This window comes from Sinohyriopsis cumingii, chromosome 17 (genome assembly GCF_028554795.1).
Source record: "Sinohyriopsis cumingii isolate HCF-2022 chromosome 17, ASM2855479v2, whole genome shotgun sequence".
In the NCBI taxonomy this organism is placed as follows: Eukaryota; Metazoa; Mollusca; class Bivalvia; order Unionida; family Unionidae; genus Sinohyriopsis; species Sinohyriopsis cumingii.
This window is the reverse complement of record NC_142977.1, coordinates 95,345,166-95,366,050: the sequence shown is the minus strand read 5'-3', so window position 1 is coordinate 95,366,050 and position 20,885 is coordinate 95,345,166. Positions and strand designations below refer to the sequence as shown.

Genomic DNA, 20,885 nt, shown 5'->3' with positions numbered 1-20,885 from the left:
ATACAATTTGTTTATATTTTCTTTCCAAATGACATTCCTAGTACACCGCAATTAATGATATGTTAGGAAATTTCAATCAATGAAAATGTCACTTACACTGAGTGGAGGCAGCACTTTAATAAATAAATACAAATTAAATAATTTTTTTATCAATTGAAATTTGTGTTCTAGTTCTATATTTTAGTTCCTTTTAAGTGTAATTGTCATAAATGCAATGTGTCCTCTTGTAATTAAACGGAAAATGCATCAATCTATTGTAATAGATATGTCCATGAACATTTCTCTGAGAACCTAATTAAGTGCCGACCGTGTTTTGATAACTGACTTCCGAAGTATTTGTTGTATTGTTGCACTGAATTAAAATGTGGCCTCCTTTTGTATTACCATGTTAGTTATGTCTTTTGAATCAAATAAAGGAGGTGGAATAAAAGAAAAGTTAAAATGCACGAAAATCCTACAAACTTCAACTCTAGCAGCCCTTGCATGTCGCGTGAACTCACTTCATATTTGATCAGTTGAACACTTATAAATGTTATTGTTTATGTAACATAAACTACCTTAAATTAACAGACTCTTTCATAACTGTGATTAAAGATAACAAGGCAGCCAAGCAAAATAATGAGCTTGATTTCACAATACAGATCATTGTGGGCTGGCGAGTTTCAGAGAATTCTTGAACTGGCACTTAGAGATATTCTCAAGGATGATAAGAAGTTTCATTATTACTTCCAATGAAATCATGACATCAATATTGTACTAACTGAACAATACAAAGATTGAGTTTCGATGTAGATGATTGTCTCATGAAATAAATGTCGCTTGTTTTTGAAAAAAGGAATCTTGTTTGGTGGTGTATCAACAGTTAGTCTAGTTCCCTGCTGTGCAGTCTCCGTTTGTGGAACCCGTTGTGCGAAAGTTATCGAGGGAGGTGTACTTGATATCCTTTAGCCATTAACTTACTTCTTAAGACTTGATATCCTTAAGTATAAATATCCATTATTTCTTTTGACTCATTCATGTGCAAATAAAGTGTGATTACCTTTCTGTATAGCTTAAGGGATAGAATAATATCTTTTGTTTGGTATTTGATCGCTTGGGCTTGGACCTTTTTTTCTTCAGACACTTAAACAAATATTTTTGAACATTTTTCAACATCCAGAAAGTGCAGAAAATATGGTAACCTTATAATACACCCCTCAGCACTCACAGAAAACCTGAAGAAGTCAAACTGTGAAAATATTTACCTTAGCACATCTTCCTTGTGTACATGGGGTATGGGAACAGGTGCCCGGCCATGGATCTCCCGCTGAATGTATGCTGTCAGTGTGATTGATGGTAACCAACATCTCTCTCTGGAAGTGGAATTCATTCCTCATTATTGAATATCAGAACAAAGTCATGGCTGGACAAATTTAATTACTTCCGCTGGACAAGTAAAACGAAATTTTATTTGCCCAGCAAAAATATGAAAACTTTTCCAGAAAATAAATCTTTTTGTTCAGCATAACTAGTGTATCATGCAAAAAAAACCCCATAATTATCTTTATACTGCAGATTTTCAAAGCCTATTTCAAATTTGAGAATGACTATATTATGTATATCAATATTCTGTGCAACCTTTGGTGCATGAATTTATCTATATTGTGTGTATTTTTGTTCATAACTGTAACTTGTAGTGATCATCTATAAGTAAGATATTACCTAGTAATTTTTTTGTCCATGGGTGTAGATTCTAATTTAAGCTACAATGAGCTACAAATATGTGTCTACAAGTTAAATTCAACTTATCTACCGAACCTGTTGACAAGTTTGGAGTCATTTCTCTAGTGAGGTTAGGTAGGTTCTTTATGACATGGGGAATTGTGAAATGTCAGCGAATAGGAATAAATTGCATTTTAGGGCTATTTGGGTCTATACAAGCAGGTAGAGCTAGAAAATTATTTCATTTTCATTTCCCATGCTCTTGTTTTAATATCAGTCTGCAGATGTGATTAATATTGCGCTTAGACATAGTTTAAGAGGAAATATTTGCTTGGTTCATTCATTGGAATTACAATGTGCTCACAGGACTAAAATATTATTCTGGGAAAATTGTGAAATTATTCAAAGGGGTTTTGAAAAATATTAGGATAGATTAGGAATGTTGGCAGACCAGTACATTCAATGTTTGTAAAGACTATATATCCGCATTTATTCTGTTTGGACCTTCACTCATAAGTCTGAACTGCACTGGTAGGTCTGTGTTGGTAAGCACGGTCAAATGGAAATGTCAGTTGGGCAAGTGCATTTGACTTTTCATGCCAAGTAAGAATATTCAAAATTATATGGGGTCTCAATAGTTTTCAAGCTGAGACCCAAGGGTTAATTCCCTTGGGGGAGTTAAGATGCTTCTAGTGCCAATGTCATTTGCATTTATACATTTTATCTCTATGCCCAGTATGTGTATATATGGTTATACAGTGGGGATCTCAATAATTACAGCTAAGAGCAAAGAGCTAAGAACCTGAGGGTAGGAACTGATGCTGGGTTCAATGATTATTGCATAAATAAATGTGTCTATTCATGCTTAATAAGTGTACATATCAGGTGGGTCAACAGTTTCAATGGTTATGACCGGAAGACTAAGTCCCTAGGGATAAGGATGGATACTGGGAACTATGACTCTTACATAAATAACTTTTGTTTTTTTCAAGCCCAGTTAGTGTTTACTGTAGTATCATTTATTTTCACTGGGCTCAATTTTCATGGTTTTGTAAAAAAAAAGGGCATTTTTGTGGGTATATAAATTCGTGGTTTTGCCTCTCAAAGTTTGCATATTAGTAGGTATTTAATTTCATGGTTTAACCTCTACAAATACCCAAAATAAAGAATACAAAAGAATAAAACTATGCCGACACAAATGTCAGTCACTTTAATGTTTACAGCAACATGTATGAGCACAAATCAAAGACCTGGCAAGTTCAATACTGAGACCGTGTTTTCGACCAAGTGAATAACATCAGTTGAAGCCGACGCAGCCAAGTACACTAAAACAATAGTTCCATCTCTATGAGCACAAATAAAACACCTGTCAAGATTAATCACTTTCGCCATGTTTTTGTTTGAGTCCTCAACATCAAAGGAAGCCAATGCAACCAACAACCCTAGGTCAATCGGTTATTAAAGAAGAATTAAAGTCACACTTCCACGAGTGGTATGTTAAACAGGTCATGGATGCCATTACGGAAAAAGATGTTACTGGTGACGATCAGTGTATAGTATTAGTAAACCTTGCAACCTCATTAATCAAGCCAGTTCATGCTGAATGGATAATTGCAGCTCACACAACAATGAGTGAGAGACCAGACCTAATTATTAGTGGTTTTGAGAAAGCTGGACTTGTTTAATTCAGCAATTTGGGGATTATTTACCCGAGAAGCATTTGTGAGTACCATGAGACTTGACTGACATGATGTCGATATAGTGGCTTTGTCCAAAAATCTGTGAAGTGTGAGCTTTAATACATAGTGTTTCATTACTGATAGTGTTTCAAGAAATAGTTATAGTATTTTACAGGATTGTTGTTCTTTTGGATTAAAAATGCATGGATAAAATAAAATGTGCTTTCAGAAGGATTTAAATGTTTAAACAACAGTTGTACTCGAATGAAGGATCGATTTGAATAAGTATTAAATTTAATTTTCATATGCTGTTATTTTGTATTATTTTTTCTTTCATTTTCAGTATTACTATTGTTTGAATACCTTATGCTTTGTCTCTATTTTCTCTCTATCTTTACTTACCTCACATATTGATTTAAGGCAGTGAGTGTAAAATTACAGCTATCGTACCTTATCGAATGTGTGCATTGAAACAATACAAAATAATTTATAATTCTTGTTTCAAAAGGTTAGAATAAAAAATAAAACAAACACATGTAAAAGCTAATATTTAAAGGTCACCAGCCATACTCCAACATTTTCCTATTTATATCAGATTTGCGTTACATGATTAAAAATAGTTATACTCGCACAAAAAGAACAAAAAAATTATCAACTGTAAAGAAGAAATAATAATTTAATTACTCTAAATAGAAGTATACAACGCTGTTACTTCCCCTTAGTTACGATTTCCCACCTATAGAGGACGCAACCGGAAATTACGTACATTTATCCCTACAAGACGAAGTACATGCTTCTTGTTGTCGAAAAATAAAACACTACAAACTATGGATAGGGAATATTTAGATGAAACTAATGAAAACTAATTTACTTTTTAGCCTTATATTGGTATGCGTCCACGAAGCACGAGATTTTGTCGCTTTCAAAACTGTTCCATTGTTTCAATTTATTTTCAAAATTCCCGTTAATACAGGTAAAAAGAATCAACGCTGGCTTCCCTGCGTCGGCAGACTTTGTAATAAAAAAAAGATGAAAGAAATCGGCACAATTAAAGAATCCAAAGTAACCAAACTTGACTTCCTTTTGTTGGCCAACTTCACAAGAAAAAATTGGCACACTAAAAAGATACCAAAGTCAAGATTCCGGGGTTGGTTTGCATTGTAATAAAATAACCTATGTATTTGCTATCCTGTCGGTAAGTTTAAACAATGAGTTTACTGCTCCCTGCTAGTTATGGTTATCACCCGGGCTTCTATTTGTTTGCCACATGTAATCATAATTGATGTTTGCAGGGCAAATAGTATACACAATAACTTCCTTTAATAATAATTTTGCAACCCATGCTAGCAAAAAAATTATCATTTGCACTCACAATGAATGTATTTTAAAATAATGATTTTTTTATTTGCGAGATACCGACTTAAGTTAACCTAGATACAATACAATCTGGGTCAGTTTGCAATAAGTAACTTATAATACGTAAATGGCAGGTGCCTTCAAGCAATCGGGTGATACTTTTGTCTCATTTGCTATTTTGTTATTTGACATAAGCGATACACACTTCACTAAGGATGCATATGCAAGCCGGCATCCACTACATATACGAAGTTCCTGGATATATATTTTTTTAAAAATAATTTTCGCATGATGAAAAAAGAAGGAATATATGATAACAGTGCAAGGTTAATTTCTTTCATTTTATTTTCAAACAAGTGTATGTTTAGCATTTTAATTTGTACCGTGGGGGGGGGGCACAAATTAAACACAAACTTATTTCCTTTCTAATTTGTACGGAATAATCGAGAAAATATGACTGACGATATTGACCAGTAATGACAAGCTTTCAATGTACGCACGCAAACACTAAGACAACTTGAAAAATAAAAACAAACAATAAAATTAACTGGTAAGAGCTTCATATTGCAGCAACTAAATACTGACAAAATGCTCATCATTATTCTCTCTCTCTCTCTCATGTGTAATCTAGTATGTATTGTATACAGCTGTGTTACAACGTGAAGCCTAAAATTAAGTATATTTGTTATAATATCTCATGTACACTACCCATAGCAAAATTTAAACGTATTATGCAAAATATTATCTGTTATGTATTTTTGTTTTATAAATGATTATTGATAGTTTGACCGGAAGACGTAAACTGAGAATGTCGTTGTGCAGATGCATATATTTTTTAGCATAAAAATGTATGTAAATATTTTAATTAGAACAAGAAAGATATGTCAGTTTGTGTTTTATCTCATAAATATGTACGTTACAAAGTATGTTTATTTTCTTTCAAAGAATATCAAAATAGTTTGTTTGAATTTATTTTGTTCCCCCTAAAACCTATCTTACATAGCATCTACTTTTTTGTTGGAGAAAAAGAACGCACAAACTATTCTTAAGTTTGGCCGAATTGTATCTCGAGTTGGGCCGAATTGTCTTTGGGCCAAATTCACTATAATCCGGCATAAATGATACAACTTTCTCATCTCTCCCCTATTCAATCCCACAGATTAAATGCACTATTTTCTGGTAAACATGGTTTTTCGGAAAAAGAAAGAACGCTTTATTCCATCATCACTTTTTTGGTTACATCTGAATGCAACACATTGCACCATATTTGCTCTACAAAAGCACGATCGTACGCTATATCACATAGACATTTACGTGGGGAAATTAAGCACTTGAATGGCTAGGTTGAATAGAAGGGATAAATGTACGTCATATCCGGTTTTGGTATGTGGAAACTACCGATTGTTTACGGAGATTGCCGAATATTTTTTTCATTTTATAAAGCGGAGTTTTAAGTCTAATTAAACATTTTTATGGTGTGCATGCATAACCAATGGGTTTTGTTTATAACTATAATAATATCACACGTCTGTACAATATAGGTGGTAGGTGACCTTTAATTACCAGAATATAGTATTGACCTTGATTGATCAAATATTAGTAGCTGTGTTAATCTCTAGGAATGAAACACTAATAAAACGGTGTGTGTGTGTGTGTGTGTGTGGCATCATCCTATGTGGCTTGCTTTTCATTGGGAATTTAAATTCGTCGTTCAGGGCAACAACGAAAACCATGAAAATTGGTCCCCCATGAAAATTGATACTCAGTATATTAATCGTGGGTTGGGATCTCAATGTTTTATATGTTACGACCCATAGGGAGTGGTCATAGGGGTATGACGAGACCCTTGGGTATAACTCATGGGTCCCAGTTTGGTATGTGTCAATGATAATGTGCTAATGCTCAGATATGCTAGACATACAAATCTGGAGTAATCTGAAATTTATGAAAAACCATAACTACCCATCCCCCTCCTTGGAGCTGGATCAAAAGTCCAAAAGATCTGGCAATCTACACAACACAGGACTGTCATTAACCCAAGTTACCCCAAGTTACTTATGTCTAGCCTTAACAGAGTAGAAGTTCAAGGTCATTATGCTCATGTGTATGGACAGACTGTATCAAAAAAGTTCTTTCAAAGTAAACGGATAATAAGTGACTTATCTAGGTGTTAACATACTTCACTGTATACAGGTAAACATTACAAGAATACGTATGTCAGTTATATCGACTGTGTATCACGAAACATTGATTGAAAGGACACAAAGCTCAGGGTCTACATGTCAAGTCCATGATCAAACCATTGCTGTAAAGTGGGGGATCTTTATCCCATGGTCAAATGTTTGAGTATGTCACAGAATGAACTGTCTTCACTTCACACTGATTTATCCAAAGTATGAAGAAAACCATCACAGGGTTCAGACAACAAATTTAAAAACTGTAACCAAAACTTTAATGCAAATTTTCTATGACTGTTAAGGTCAAAGGGCAAATGGGCATGTCATGAACAAAATTGTTTTAGCTTCATGATTTGTCTAAGGTATGAAGAAAATCTATCCAGGGATTCAGGAAATATAAGCAAATGAAGAAACTTTCACCAAAACTTCAGTGCAAACTTTTTTACTTTGACCTTGACCACTAGATAAAATGGGTGAATTAGTAGGCGATAGAATGAATTGTCTTATCTTCCTACTTATTCAAGCCAAGTGTATTGAGAATCTATTGTAGGTTTTAGGAAAACATTAAAGAAAAGCTTTAACCAAAACTGTGGATGATAACAATGCCACCAGAAAAGTGACTGTTAAGTTGAGCTTCAAAAACTAAATGTGTGCTCAGGGAAAAGGGTGATAACTCTGTATGGCAACTTCTAGTGAGACTGGAACTCACCTGTGTGCTGTGACAACAACATTTCTGTTTGGTTCGAAGTCATAACTTTTGGTTTCACATCCATATAACTCAGCCAGCTCATGGATGAGTCGACGCTGATCTCTGTTGCCAGAAGGGAAGGAATGGCTTCGGTTAGGATGCTTGGACTGAAATTTAATATTTATTCCATTAATAAAATATGTACATTTATTCCATTGTGTATATTTAAACTAGTGTACCTGTGACTGATATAGGTCCACACAGGTAAAGTAATGTAAATGTTTTTTAAACAGACTCACAAGTATATTTCATGATGCAACCAGGTGCACTGTGCACCTTCAGATTTAAATAGAAACTGTATTTGAAATGATACAGGCATCCCATGAACTACCCATGGTCAAAAATTGAGGGAAGAGTTATGGCCCATTTACAAATAATTATTATTAATTTATCAGCTTCAACTTATTCTTTTATAGTTCTAAAAGTCTGATCCTTAATTAAATATTCACATTTTTATTTTACAAATGGTAACTATATGTGATGCATGATATACAAGCTGTCTTGAGTTCATTGTTCAAATTGTGTGACATACAACAATCAAGTCCCTGTCAAATGCAACACAGTCTTGTGAGTCCCTGTCAAATGCAACACACTGTGTTGTGTGATCTAAACTTCTGATACAGATGCCACAGCAATATTTATATCGTCACACATTTTAAGTTTTGAACCAAGACAAATATGGAGTAAACAGCAAACTTTACCTTGGAATAGCAGGGTTGAAAGTTGGATTCAGGGATATGAAACCAATGGCCCTTTGCGATTTCCTGAACAAGTCGGGGCAGATTTTGATGGGTTCATACTTTGTCTTCTATTTATATTTAGGAAAAATATGGTTTTTGTTCTTTAGAATCTTCACACTATGTAATTCATAATAGCGAACATTAGTGTCTTCATGCATTATAATATTGACCATAAATAAATCAACATTTAAATTTGTTTTCATTTTTTTGGAGTTAATTCTATGTGCTGATATATATTTGTACTCCTCCCCTGGGGCCCCAGGATGCAGAAAAGTCTAAGGTTTGCCTTTACAGATCACTGACATCTCATCTCTAAGTGTGTTTGAGCCTCAGCCAACATAGGTATGTGAGAAAGCTTGCCAGTAGCCTCTTTTGGGCAGGTGGTTCATTCATCAACCATACCACTTTAGTTACAGTCTTAGATTACAAACTTATGCAATAATTAACATGAATAGAGTAAATTCATCAACCATCCCACTTTAGTTACAGTCTTAGATTACAAACTTATGCAATAATTAACATGAATAGAGTAAATTCATCAACCATCCCACTTTAGTTACAGTCTTAGATTACAAACTTATGCAATAATTAACATGAATAGAGTAAATTCATCAACCATCCCACTTTAGTTAGTCTTAGATTACAAACTTATACAACAATTAACATTAATACAGTAAATTCATAAACCATGTCCCACTTTAGTTAGTCTTAGATTACAAACTTATACAATAATTAACATAAATACAGTAAATTCATAAACCATGTCCCACTTTAGTTAGTCTTAGATTACAAACTTATACAACAATTAACATGAATACAGTAAATTCATAAACCATGTCCCACTTTAGTTAGTCTTAGATTACAAACTTATACAACAATTAACATGAATACAGTAAATTCATAAACCATGTCCCACTTTAGTTAGTCTTAGATTACAAACTTATACAACAATTAACATTAATACAGTAAATTCATAAACCATGTCCCACTTTAGTTAGTCTTAGATTACAAACTTATACAACAATTAACATTAATACAGTAAATTCATAAACCATGTCCCACTTTTGTTAGTCTTAGATTAAAAACTTATACAACAATCAACATTAATACAGTAAATTCATAAACCATCCCACTTTAGTTACAGTCTTAGATTACAAACTTATACAACAATTAACATTAATACAGTAAATTCATCAATCATCCCACTTTAGTTACAGTCTTAGATTACAAACTTATACAACAATTAACATTAATACAGTAAATTCATCAACCATCCCACTTTAGTTAGTCTTAGATTACAAACTTATACAACAATTAACATGAATACAGTAAATTCATAAACCATGTCCCACTTTAGTTTTAGATTACAAACTTATACAACAATTAACATGAATACAGTAAATTCATCAACCATCCCACTTTAGTTAGTCTTAGATTACAAACTTATACAACAATTAACATGAAGACAGTAAATTCATAAACCATGTCCCACTTTAGTTAGTCTTAGATTACAAACTTATACAATAATTAACATGAATACAGTAAATTCATCAACCATCTCACTTTAGTTAGTCTTAGATTACAAACTTATACAACAATTAACATGAATACAGTAAATTCATCAACCATCTCACTTTAGTTAGTCTTAGATTACAAACTTGTACAACAATTAACATTAACACAGTAAATTCATAAACCATGTCCCACTTTAGTTAGTCTTAGATTACAAACTTATACAATAATTAACATGAATACAGTAAATTCATCAACCATCCCACTTTAGTTAGTCTTAGATTACAAACTTATACAACAATTAACATGAATACAGTAAATTCATAAACCATGTCCCACTTTAGTTAGTCTTAGATTACAAACTTATACAATAATTAAAATTAATACAGTAAATTCATCAACCATCCCACTTTAGTTAGTCTTAGATTACAAACTTATACAACAATTAACATTAATACAGTAAATTCATAAACCATGTCCCACTTTAGTTAGTCTTAGATTACAAACTTATACAATAATTAACATGAATACAGTAAATTCATCAACCATCCCACTTTAGTTAGTCTTAGATTACAAACTTATACAACAATTAACATTAATACAGTAAATTCATAAACCATGTTCCACTTTAGTTAGTCTTAGATTACAAACTTATACAATAATTAACATGAATACAGTAAATTCATCAACCATCCCACTTTAGTTACAGTCTTAGATTACAAACTTATACAACAATTAACATGAATACAGTAAATTCATCAACCATCCCACTTTAGTTAGTCTTAGATTACAAACTTATACAACAATTAACATTAATACAGTAAATTCATAAACCATGTCCCACTTTAGTTAGTCTTAGATTACAAACTTATACAATAATTAACATGAATACAGTAAATTCATCAACCATTTGGTGCTGGCTATTAAATTTATGGTGGGGTGGGGGCTGCCATTTTCTTCTATTTCAAGATAATAAAAAAATTTCTTCAAATATTATAATGGATATAATATGGTGATATTTTGCAATAAATCAAAGGAAAATATTTGTTACGCTAAAGACAGTTGGAAATTTTATGGTATGTTCAGAAATACCATGGTATACTGAAGCACAATAGTTTTCATGGTTAGCGTGTGTGTGTGAGTGATTTGGATTTTTAACATAGCTTAAAAAAAAAATCAGTCATATCGCTATGATGTCTGCAGTGTAGCAGTTTATAGTGATGTCTAGCACTGGGGCATCATGCCGCAGACATGTAGCATAATGTCCCACCCAGTCACATTATCCTGACACCAGGTCAACCAGTCCTAACACTAACCTCTTTATGCTGAGTGCAAGCAAGGCAGCTGTTAGTACCATTTTTGTAAGTCTTTGGTATGACTCGGCTGGGGATTGAACCCACGACTTCCCACATCCAAAGCAGACGTTCTTACTGCTAGGCCACTGGAGTGGTTGTTGTTGTTGTGGGGTTTAACGCCAAAATTCAGCACATGATAGGCTATGCATGGCGGCCAGTGTTAATGGTGGAGGAAGAACCGGGAAAACAACGGGTACAACCACCGACCCACGAGAAGCTACTGGCAAGCTTTCTCACATAGCCACATTGGCCGAATCCTAGACTCAAACCCACGCAGACAGAGGTGAGATGGCAGTGATCCGTATCGGAGAGCGGTTTAGACCACTCAGACACTTGGGGCCCTGCCGATGGAGCGGTGTTTCACGGTTAGCAGCTAGACTTATAAGAGAGATGGAAGTGAAGGATTAAGATTTTATTTGCACAATGGCAATTTTGCTAATCAATGAAGTATACTTCAGTTCTAAGTGAATGTGACTCATTCACTTACTACACCTAAAGGTCACTTATAAGTGACATTTGGGTGAATGATTAGGATTTTATATATGAATTAGGCATGTCTGTTATTAATGAAGTATACTTCACTTATATATGAAATGTAGGTTATTTACTTACTACACTTTCACATGATACAAATGCAAATTCCTCCTAAACTGCTAAATTAAATGAACTTGCATTTTAAAATAAACCCACCCCCGTCTTGTGTCTTTATAGAAATACAAATCCTCTATTTGATAAAATATAAACATCTAAAAAGCTCATACACTTCTATTTAAATGACAATCTGTAAAATGATTTCAACACATAAGCCTGCTGTCTTGAATTATCACATTTGAAACAGCTTTCTCAAGATCAAATTTTAGCTCATAATAAAGCAAGAAAAAAGTGACAACCATGAAAATTTTTATTTCCGAAACAAAAATAAAATTTTCCTTTCCAACAGAATCCATCATTAAGTGTGTCGACTACAAATGAATCTGAAAGCAGGTTCCAATGCAATGGTGACAGTAATTGTCCTTGAGAATCTGATGGCCATTCAAAATCAGCTGGTAAATGAATGCTGTCCCAAATTCAACTGTTGGCATTTTACACTTATTTTGTAATTATACTTGTACACACTAACAGAGGGGCCCCGAGCAGCCAAGTGGTCTAAAAGTGCTCTCCATTATGGATCACTGCCATCTCACCTCTGTCTGCGTGGGTTAGAGTCTAGGATTCGGTTAACGTGAGTATGTGAGAAAGCTTGTCAGTAGCTTCTTGTTGGTCAGTGGTTCTTCCCGGGTTCTTCCTCCACCATTAATACTGGCCGCCATGCATAGCCTATCGTGTGCTGAAATATGGCGTTAAACCCCACAACAACAACAACACACTAACAGACAAATCATCTACAAGTCCCCTAAAATGATCTACAAGTCCCCTCAAATCATCTGCAGGTCCCCTAAAAGTCAAGCATGTCATCACTTACAAGCCAAACCAATGTGATTTCACATTACTAAGAAACAAATTGTTCTGTTTTCATGCAATATCAGGACACAACCTTGTTATAACATACCTCACTATAAGGCTCCCTCACTTATAATGACAGTCATTTTCAAGACTCTCATAAAGTTTTATAAAGAGGGAACAATGTCAAATAGAATTTAGGAAGAACCATGAACCCATGACCATAAGATGAGCTCACACAGCAATTAAAAAGGTCATTGCATATTTTAATTTCATTAGAAATGTTAAACCATTTGCCTACCTGCTTTGCTGACTGGATTAGTTCTGATAAGGCTTTCTCCACAGATGCAACATAATGTTGATTTTGTCTGAAACAGATAGGAAAACACTACAATAACTTTAAAAAAAGGTACAAGTTTTAGTTTCTAGATCAAGAGAGATAACAAGCTCTGAAATCAAATGCAAGTGATCTCATTAGTATGTGCAGATCTCACTTATTAATGAACCAGTCCAAAACAAATATTATATAACCTTCTGATCTCACTTATTAAAGAACCAGTCCAAGACAATGATTATATAAGCTTCTGATATCACTTATTAAAGAATCAGTCCAAAACAAAGATTATAGAAACTTCTGACCCCACTTATTAAAGAACCAGTCTAAAACAATAATTATGTAAACTTAAGGTTGAGCAAAAATCCAACTGGTGGTGTAAATATCTCTTTCACTATTTGAGCTGAATTGGCTTCGTGGTTAGTGTGCTGACTAGAGACTGAAAAGGTGCTGGTTCAGATCCTACCTTCAGACCAGCCATGGGTCAGCTACTATGGTGTGTCATTGGGCAAGGCACTTTATTTTAACTGCCCTGGCACTAAATAGCCTACTTGTGCAGTTGTGCTGTAAAGCACCAAATCCAAACCAAAACAAATCTTACAATATTTGGTAAAATCAGAGTTGTAAAATGTTTAGAAATATCTCAAAAAAACCATTTCCTTTTATCCTTACTCTCACCATGAAAGAAAATCCTCATTTAAATGAATGGTACATTACACACCTGCTGAGTTTTTTTACACAGTCCCATGTAAAACAGCAGGAGGTAAAAACTTGGTTTTTATAAGAATTGGTTTGAACATGGAATTAGGTCTTTGCAAATGCTAGTGGATAATCATTTAGTAAGAATCAGTTTAGTATTTTTTTTTTCAATTCAAATAGTCTACAGTTCATTCCACACAGTATCACAAATGATATCTGTGTCTGTAACTCAATGAATTTTCCGGTTAGCATCATTAAATGTAGCTAAAAGTACCTAATTTGTTTCATGCAGAGTGGTCTCTTTCATCAAATTTTTTGTATGCCATCATGACCTGTGGAAAAATCTATTTGCTTATAAAGCAATGATCAGCTTTCTGATTCAGCTCTGTTTGGCCATAATGTAGTTGTCTCCCTTAGATTTCTTTCTAGTATCAAAATCAGACTCTGCCAGAACTCATGACAAACATGGCAGATTACATGTACACAGACCAGTCTTTTAAAGCATCTATCTAATGAATGGCATTGCAATGTATGCCAATATGAATTGTGTTTAAATAATTTGTGCATAAAACAAATTCAATAACCGTAGCTACATTTTGAGATCCTCACATGAAAATTGATTAAGAAACATACTCTAGATCATTCGTAATGCTGTGTGGAATGAACTATAGAATATCATTGTTTAATAATAACAATACAAAACAAAACCAACAATAACATATCAAACAAAAGTCAGTATTAGACTTTAAAACACAAGTTGCAAATCCATTTATCTGTTCTAAAATATATGACACTATAGTGGACAAGAAGGGTTGCAAAAGCATGTACAAGAAGCTGATAAACAAATAGAGAAATTCCCATCTCATGAAACAAATGGCACAGTGAATTTATCAAATAAAAGATGATATTACGCAAAAAATGTTTCTGTATGCATACAATTTTACAAAGTGATCAGAAATAAGGTGGTTTCAGATGAAGATTCTAGACAGAATTATCACCACAAATATATTTTATTTATTTACTGTGAATTATTTTTGAGGGCAGACTTTGTGCATCAATTAATAAGAAATGTTCTTTTAGATGAAACTTACTGATAAAGAAAAGTGTTGCTTGGTATATAAAATAGGCAAGAGTCAGGTGACATATTTACTTGTATTTTAATGCAAGCAAAGTATTACATTTATGAGTGCAAGTTCTGTAAATTCCCATTCTCATATAATGTATTTTAAACAAGCATTCAGAAGAATAATAAATTCTAATAGAAAATCCTTTTTGCAGTAATGGACACCTTACATAAATGTCTCTTGAAGGAGCAACTTGTTTCTAGAGAAAGTTAAGATCAGTATTTCATGTAATGATAATGACCTTGCACCAGAAAATAATGTATACCTTATTTCTTTCTTCCTTCCATCTTTATTTACTCTGTTAAATTCCTGCAATTGTGATCTTTATCAGGAATGAAATATGCTAATGATTAGACCATTTTTGTTTAAACAGAAATACAAATATAATAGCAAATACTCTCACTCACTCTCTCTATTACTCTTGAAGTATTTACTTATATAATGAAACACTGGTGCAAATTTTGTAACGAGGTGAACCCTGTCATCTCCATAATATCTGGACAATTAAAACAAACACAAATCCCCACTTTATTAATATACATGCATCTTATCTAACTTGTCCAGGTTCTTGATGATAAAAGCATACATTACAAGTTTAATGAAAATCAGATCAGAATAGGGCCCCCAAAGTGGTAACGGGTTCAGCCAAGATCACCCATTAGTATACATGGTACTAACTCATTATCACATGATGATATATGCATATTTTCTAAGTTTGATCACAGTCAAATCATAAATCCGACCCATCGAGTGGCAAAAAGGTCATCCAATCTAATGAAAGATATATGTGGATCTAACTCATTTTCACATTTATTCAAGATCATGATGATATATGCATATTTTCTAAGTTTGATCAAAGTCAAATCATAAATCCAACCCATCAAGTGGCTAAAAGGTCATCCAATCTAATGCGAGATATATGTGGAGGGATCTTGCTCATTATCAAACCAATTCAAGATTATGATGATATCAGCTTATATTCCAAGCTTGATCAAAATAAGATCTGAAATACTGCCTAAAGAGTGGCAGCATGCTTAGTCAATCAGATTCCAAAATATTGCCTCAAGTGTCAGCAAGCTTAGCCAATCAGACCCAAAATACTGCCTCCAGAGTGTAGCAGGCTAAGCCAATCAGACCCAAAATACTGCCTCCAATGTTAGCATGTTTAGCCAGTCAGATCCAAAATACTGCCTCCAGTGTCAGCATGCTTATCCAATCAGATCCAAAATACTGCTTCCAGTGTCAGCAAGCTTATCCAATCAGATCCAAAATGCTGCTTCCAGTGTCAGCAAGCTTAGCCAGTCAGATCCAAAATACTGGATCTAGAGTGGCAGCAAGCTTATCCAATCAGACCCAAAATACTGCCTCCAGAGTATAGCAGGCTTAACCAATCAGACCCAATATACTGGATCCAGAGTGGCAGCAAGCTTATCCAATCAGACCCAAACTACTGCCTCCAGAGTATAGCAGGCTTAACCAATCAAATCCAAAATACTGCCTCCAGAGTGTAACAGATTAACCAATCAAATCCAAAATACTGCCTCCAGAGTATAGCAGGCTTAAGCAATCAAAATCAAAATACTGCCTCTAGAGTGTAGCAGGCTTAAGCAATCAAAATCAAAATACTGCCTCCAGAGTATAGCAGGCTTAACCAATCAAATCGCGCTCTCCGTTACGGATCACTGCCATCTCACCTCTGTCTGCATGGGTTCGAGTCTCGGATTCGGCCAATGTGGATATGTGAGAAAGCTTGCCAGTAGCTTCTCGAGGGTCGGTGGTTCTTTCCGGGGATTTCCCGGGTTCTTCCTCCACCATTAATACTGGCCGCCAGGTATAGCCTATCGTGTGCTGAAAAATGGCGTTAAACCCTACAACAACAACAACAACAACAACCAATCAAATCAATACTGCCTCCAGAGTGTAGCAGGCTTAAGCAATCAAAATCAAAATATTGCCTCCAGAGTATAGCAGGCTTAACCAATCAAAATCAAAACACTGCCTCCAGACTATAGCAGGCTTAACCAATCAAAATCAAAACACTGCCTCCAGACTATAGCAGGCTTAACCAATCAAAATCAAAATACTGCCTCCAGAGTGTAGCAGGCTTAAATCAAAATACTGCCACCCGGAGTATAGCAGGCTTGACCAATCAAATCCAAAATAATGCCTGCAGAGTAAAGCAGGCTTGACCAATCAAATCCAAAATACTGCCTTCAGAGTAAAGCAGGCTTAACCAATCAAAACCAAAATAATGCCTCCAGAGTAAAGCAGGCTTAACCAATCAAAACCAAAATATTGCCTCCAGAGTATAGCAGGCTTAACCAATCAAAACCAAAATACTGCCTCCAGAGTGTAGCAGCAAGCTTAGCATGTGGATCTCATTCATACTGAACTCATCTGAGTTTGTAATAATATAAACATATATTCCATGTCTGATTAAAATTGGATGGGAAATATGACCACCAGAGTGGTAACACGTTTAGCCAATCAGATTTAGGATCAATTCATTAATATGTATGCTTGTGTTCAATATCAAACTCATCTGAGATTCTGGCATAAAATTCTTTTTCAAGTCTGATTAAAATCAGATCAGAAATATGGGTTTGTGGTAACAAGCAGTTGTTGATGGATGGACAGTAGACAACAGATGACACGTCAGAGTTTCAGGTCCATAACAAAAACTCGCATGGCCTTACAGCCAGGTGAGGTGAAAACTGCAAAAAATGTTACATTCACAAGATTCTGTGTTGCACTGCATTAAGCTGCATGACAAAAAGTGCAATAATTTTATTTTTTAAAATTGAAAGGGCCCAGTGTTTTTTTTATATGTGCATCTTCAGATAAAGGACATAACATGTACAAAGTTTCACAGCAATCCAATGAAAACTGAGCGACTAGCTGTGTTCACAAGATTCTGTCACGCACGAAATCCAGCCCCCAACTGAAATTAGCAACAACAAAAATCTCAACAGTGATTTGTCAAAATGCACACATTCAGATGATGTCGTTAATATGTACTAAGTATCATAGTAATCCACCAAAAAATGGCATGACTAGTTGTATAGACAATAATCTGTCAAAATTGTATCCATTTGCAAGATAAAATGAATAACTTGGTGATATACATGTCTTCAAGTGAAGACCGTAACATTCAGCTCCAAATCACAAGGGCAATAACTCCAACAAAAGTCACAGAAGTACTGTGATATGTCACAAAAGCATATCTTCCACTGATGACCTTGATATTTACCATGATTCATCCAAGTTGTATTCACAAGTCTTTCATATAATGCAATTCAGCTACAAGACAAAAAAAGGGACATAACTCAAAAACGTAAACCGGAGGAGGACAAAATTTCTCTATATTCATACCTTCATGTGATCACAATATTTACAAAAAGTTTCATGGTGATCCACTGAAAATTGTCAGACTACTTGTGTTCATAAGATTCTGCCTTGCGTTACAGTCAGCTTTAAGTAAAAATAAGGGGCAAGAACTCTAACAAATATTATGGGAAGCCATCGATTTGTCAATATGTGCCTCTTCAAATTATAACGATATTATCTACCATATTTCATGGTAATCCACAAAACAACATTGGACTAGTTACATGAACAAGACTGTATGCCAAACAGAAGCATAGACACATATGAACCTGAGGATTTTTAAATAAAACCTCTTCTAGAGTGGGGGTATACGAAACTGAATACTGTGTGTGCATTAAAATCTGGCTTACCAGCCATAATGAAAAGGAAAATTAAATATAATTCTTCTTTCATCTGCAGAATTATATTTACATTCAAACTACAGCCTCCCAAACACTAAATTCTGCAGGTTATGACTATCTGATGTGAAGAGAAATCTGTTTACAAAAGTCATGGGCTAGATACTAATCCTCCAGTATCTGAAGACAGTGATTAGCACTGAACTCGTCATGATGTGAAGCATCCATCTTAAAATAACTTCTACTAAATGTAAAACATAATACCCCCACCTGCCTCAAAGTTGGAAATGTCAATGCCAGATACAATCTTATTATGCCATGCAAAAGCCTTACATAACTATAAACACAACCCTGTATCACCACCAGACCTGCCAACCCTGATGAGTCTGTCTCAGTAAGGCAGTAGATTTTTTCCCGTAAGATTGACCAGTTTTCAGTAAGGTGTAACAAAATATAAATAACTGTTATTGTAAAGCGGGAAAACATAATTTAAAGTTTAATGCATCGACGATAAACATTATGTTCAACTGAAAGGTTTGTAAAGTAGGCGTAGACTTTATTTACCACTATTACAGTTGTACAAACTCTAGTTCCTAACCCTATGCAGCTTAATGGCTTGTTGCTACCTCTCAACTTGACATAATTCTTGGAAATTCTTTTCCATTTCACATGATGACGGCAATCATATCTCCCATGAGACATATTCAAATTGGCAGGTGATGTCCAATAAACATAATTGTGTCCTTTCCACCTTTCATTCACAAGAATCTTAATACTCCTTTTTCATTCTTGTGTGTTGATTATTAACACTGTTCTAGAAGCTTATTTACCCTTCAGTCTTAACATGCATCGCCTTCTGGATGCCATTTTTAAAAATCTATAATCAACAGTTTGATCGTGCAGACAATTTTCATGAACAAATAGGTACAGTCTGAGGCATCTGGGGTGCTGCTGTGAAGTTAGTTTGGTTCCTTGACTAATTTTACTAATTCTAAGATGAAACCCGGATCCAAATAAAACACGGATGCATGAATTACCCGGATTTTTTGGAAAGAATTATTAGTATGCCATAAGTTCGTATTTTGAGGGTAATTTTTGTAAGACTTACGGCAAAATCGTAAGAGTTGGCAGGTCTGCACCACTCTTGTAATTAGAATGGCTTTTCCTCATAATCTTAATAATAATAATAACAATAATGACCTTATTTAAAGACGGTAACACAATTAGCTAAAAACTAATCTACCTTGAGGCCCTCATACAAAGGAATTTATTTATTTTAGCTGCATCTCTGAAGCCACTGAATATATTGGGTTTGGAAGAAGGAAATAGAGTGGGCATTTCTAATCTCAACTGGAATACTATTCCAGAGTATTGGAAACTTATTTTTAGTAACTCCTTATTTTGGTTTGGGAACTTTTTACTGATGTTTGATATGTTCAGTCCATGATAGGTTATTATCTACCAGAACACCAAGTAGTCTATCATGACAGACCATTTGTAAATTTTTATCCTTCCATGTCAGACATAGTTCATCACTATCAAAATTTGTCCTTCTTTGCCGTGTTGAGATAAGTAATATTTTAGTTTTACCAGTATTTACCACCATGCCATTGCATGTGCACCAGTTTTCCAGTTTGTTTAGGGCATTCTGTAAAGAAATTTTGAGTTCATACTTTGTGTTTTGGATGTCTGACAATGTTGTGTCATCTGCATAGAGATCTGTTGATGATATTGAGTCTCTTAGTAAATGTGGTAGGTCATTAATAAATAAAATGAATAGTAATGGACCTAGAATTGAGCCTTGTGGTACTCCATATCTAATTGTTTCAGGTTCAGACAGAACATTATTTATGTAAACATGTCGTGTTCTCTCACTTAAGTAAGAAGTAAACCATCTAATTGTTCTTTCATCACACTGGTAGATTTTCAGTTTCTTCAAAATGATTTCATGATCCACCATGTCAAAAGCTTTCCTGAAATCTATAAATACAGATCCTATTATTCTACCTTGGTCAAGTGCTTGAAACCATTTATCAGTTAGGGAGATCAAGGCAGTTTCACATGAATGTGTCTGTCTAAAGCCTGATTAATTAGGATGTAACAGCAAGTGTTTGGTTAAATATGCCATGAATGAGTTATGGACATGTTTTTCAATTAATTTTGACAAGTTTGGTAGTATTGAGATTGGTCGGTAGTTATCAGCATCATCCTTAGAACCAGATTTGTGAATAGGAGTTACTTTTGCAGTTTTCCATATTTTGGGGACAGATGAAGTTGCAATACTTAAATTAATTA

The 20,885-nt window shown here is 34.4% G+C and overlaps 1 protein-coding gene across 2 annotated transcripts in view; it reads right to left on the bottom strand.

Annotated features, from left to right (window-relative positions):
* The window catches only part of LOC149779472 (transcriptional repressor NF-X1-like), a 90,456-nt gene that overhangs the window by 9,815 nt on the left and 59,756 nt on the right, over positions 1-20,885 (bottom strand). For both annotated transcript variants that reach the window (XM_089940161.1, XM_089940160.1), the window contains exons 19-21: positions 13,010-13,076; positions 7,623-7,768; positions 1,245-1,352 (exon numbers count right to left, since the gene is read on the bottom strand). In XM_089940161.1, coding sequence (XP_089796287.1) covers positions 1,245-1,352; positions 7,623-7,768; positions 13,010-13,076 — 321 coding nt within the window. The remainder of the gene's footprint in view (positions 1-1,244; positions 1,353-7,622; positions 7,769-13,009; positions 13,077-20,885) is intronic.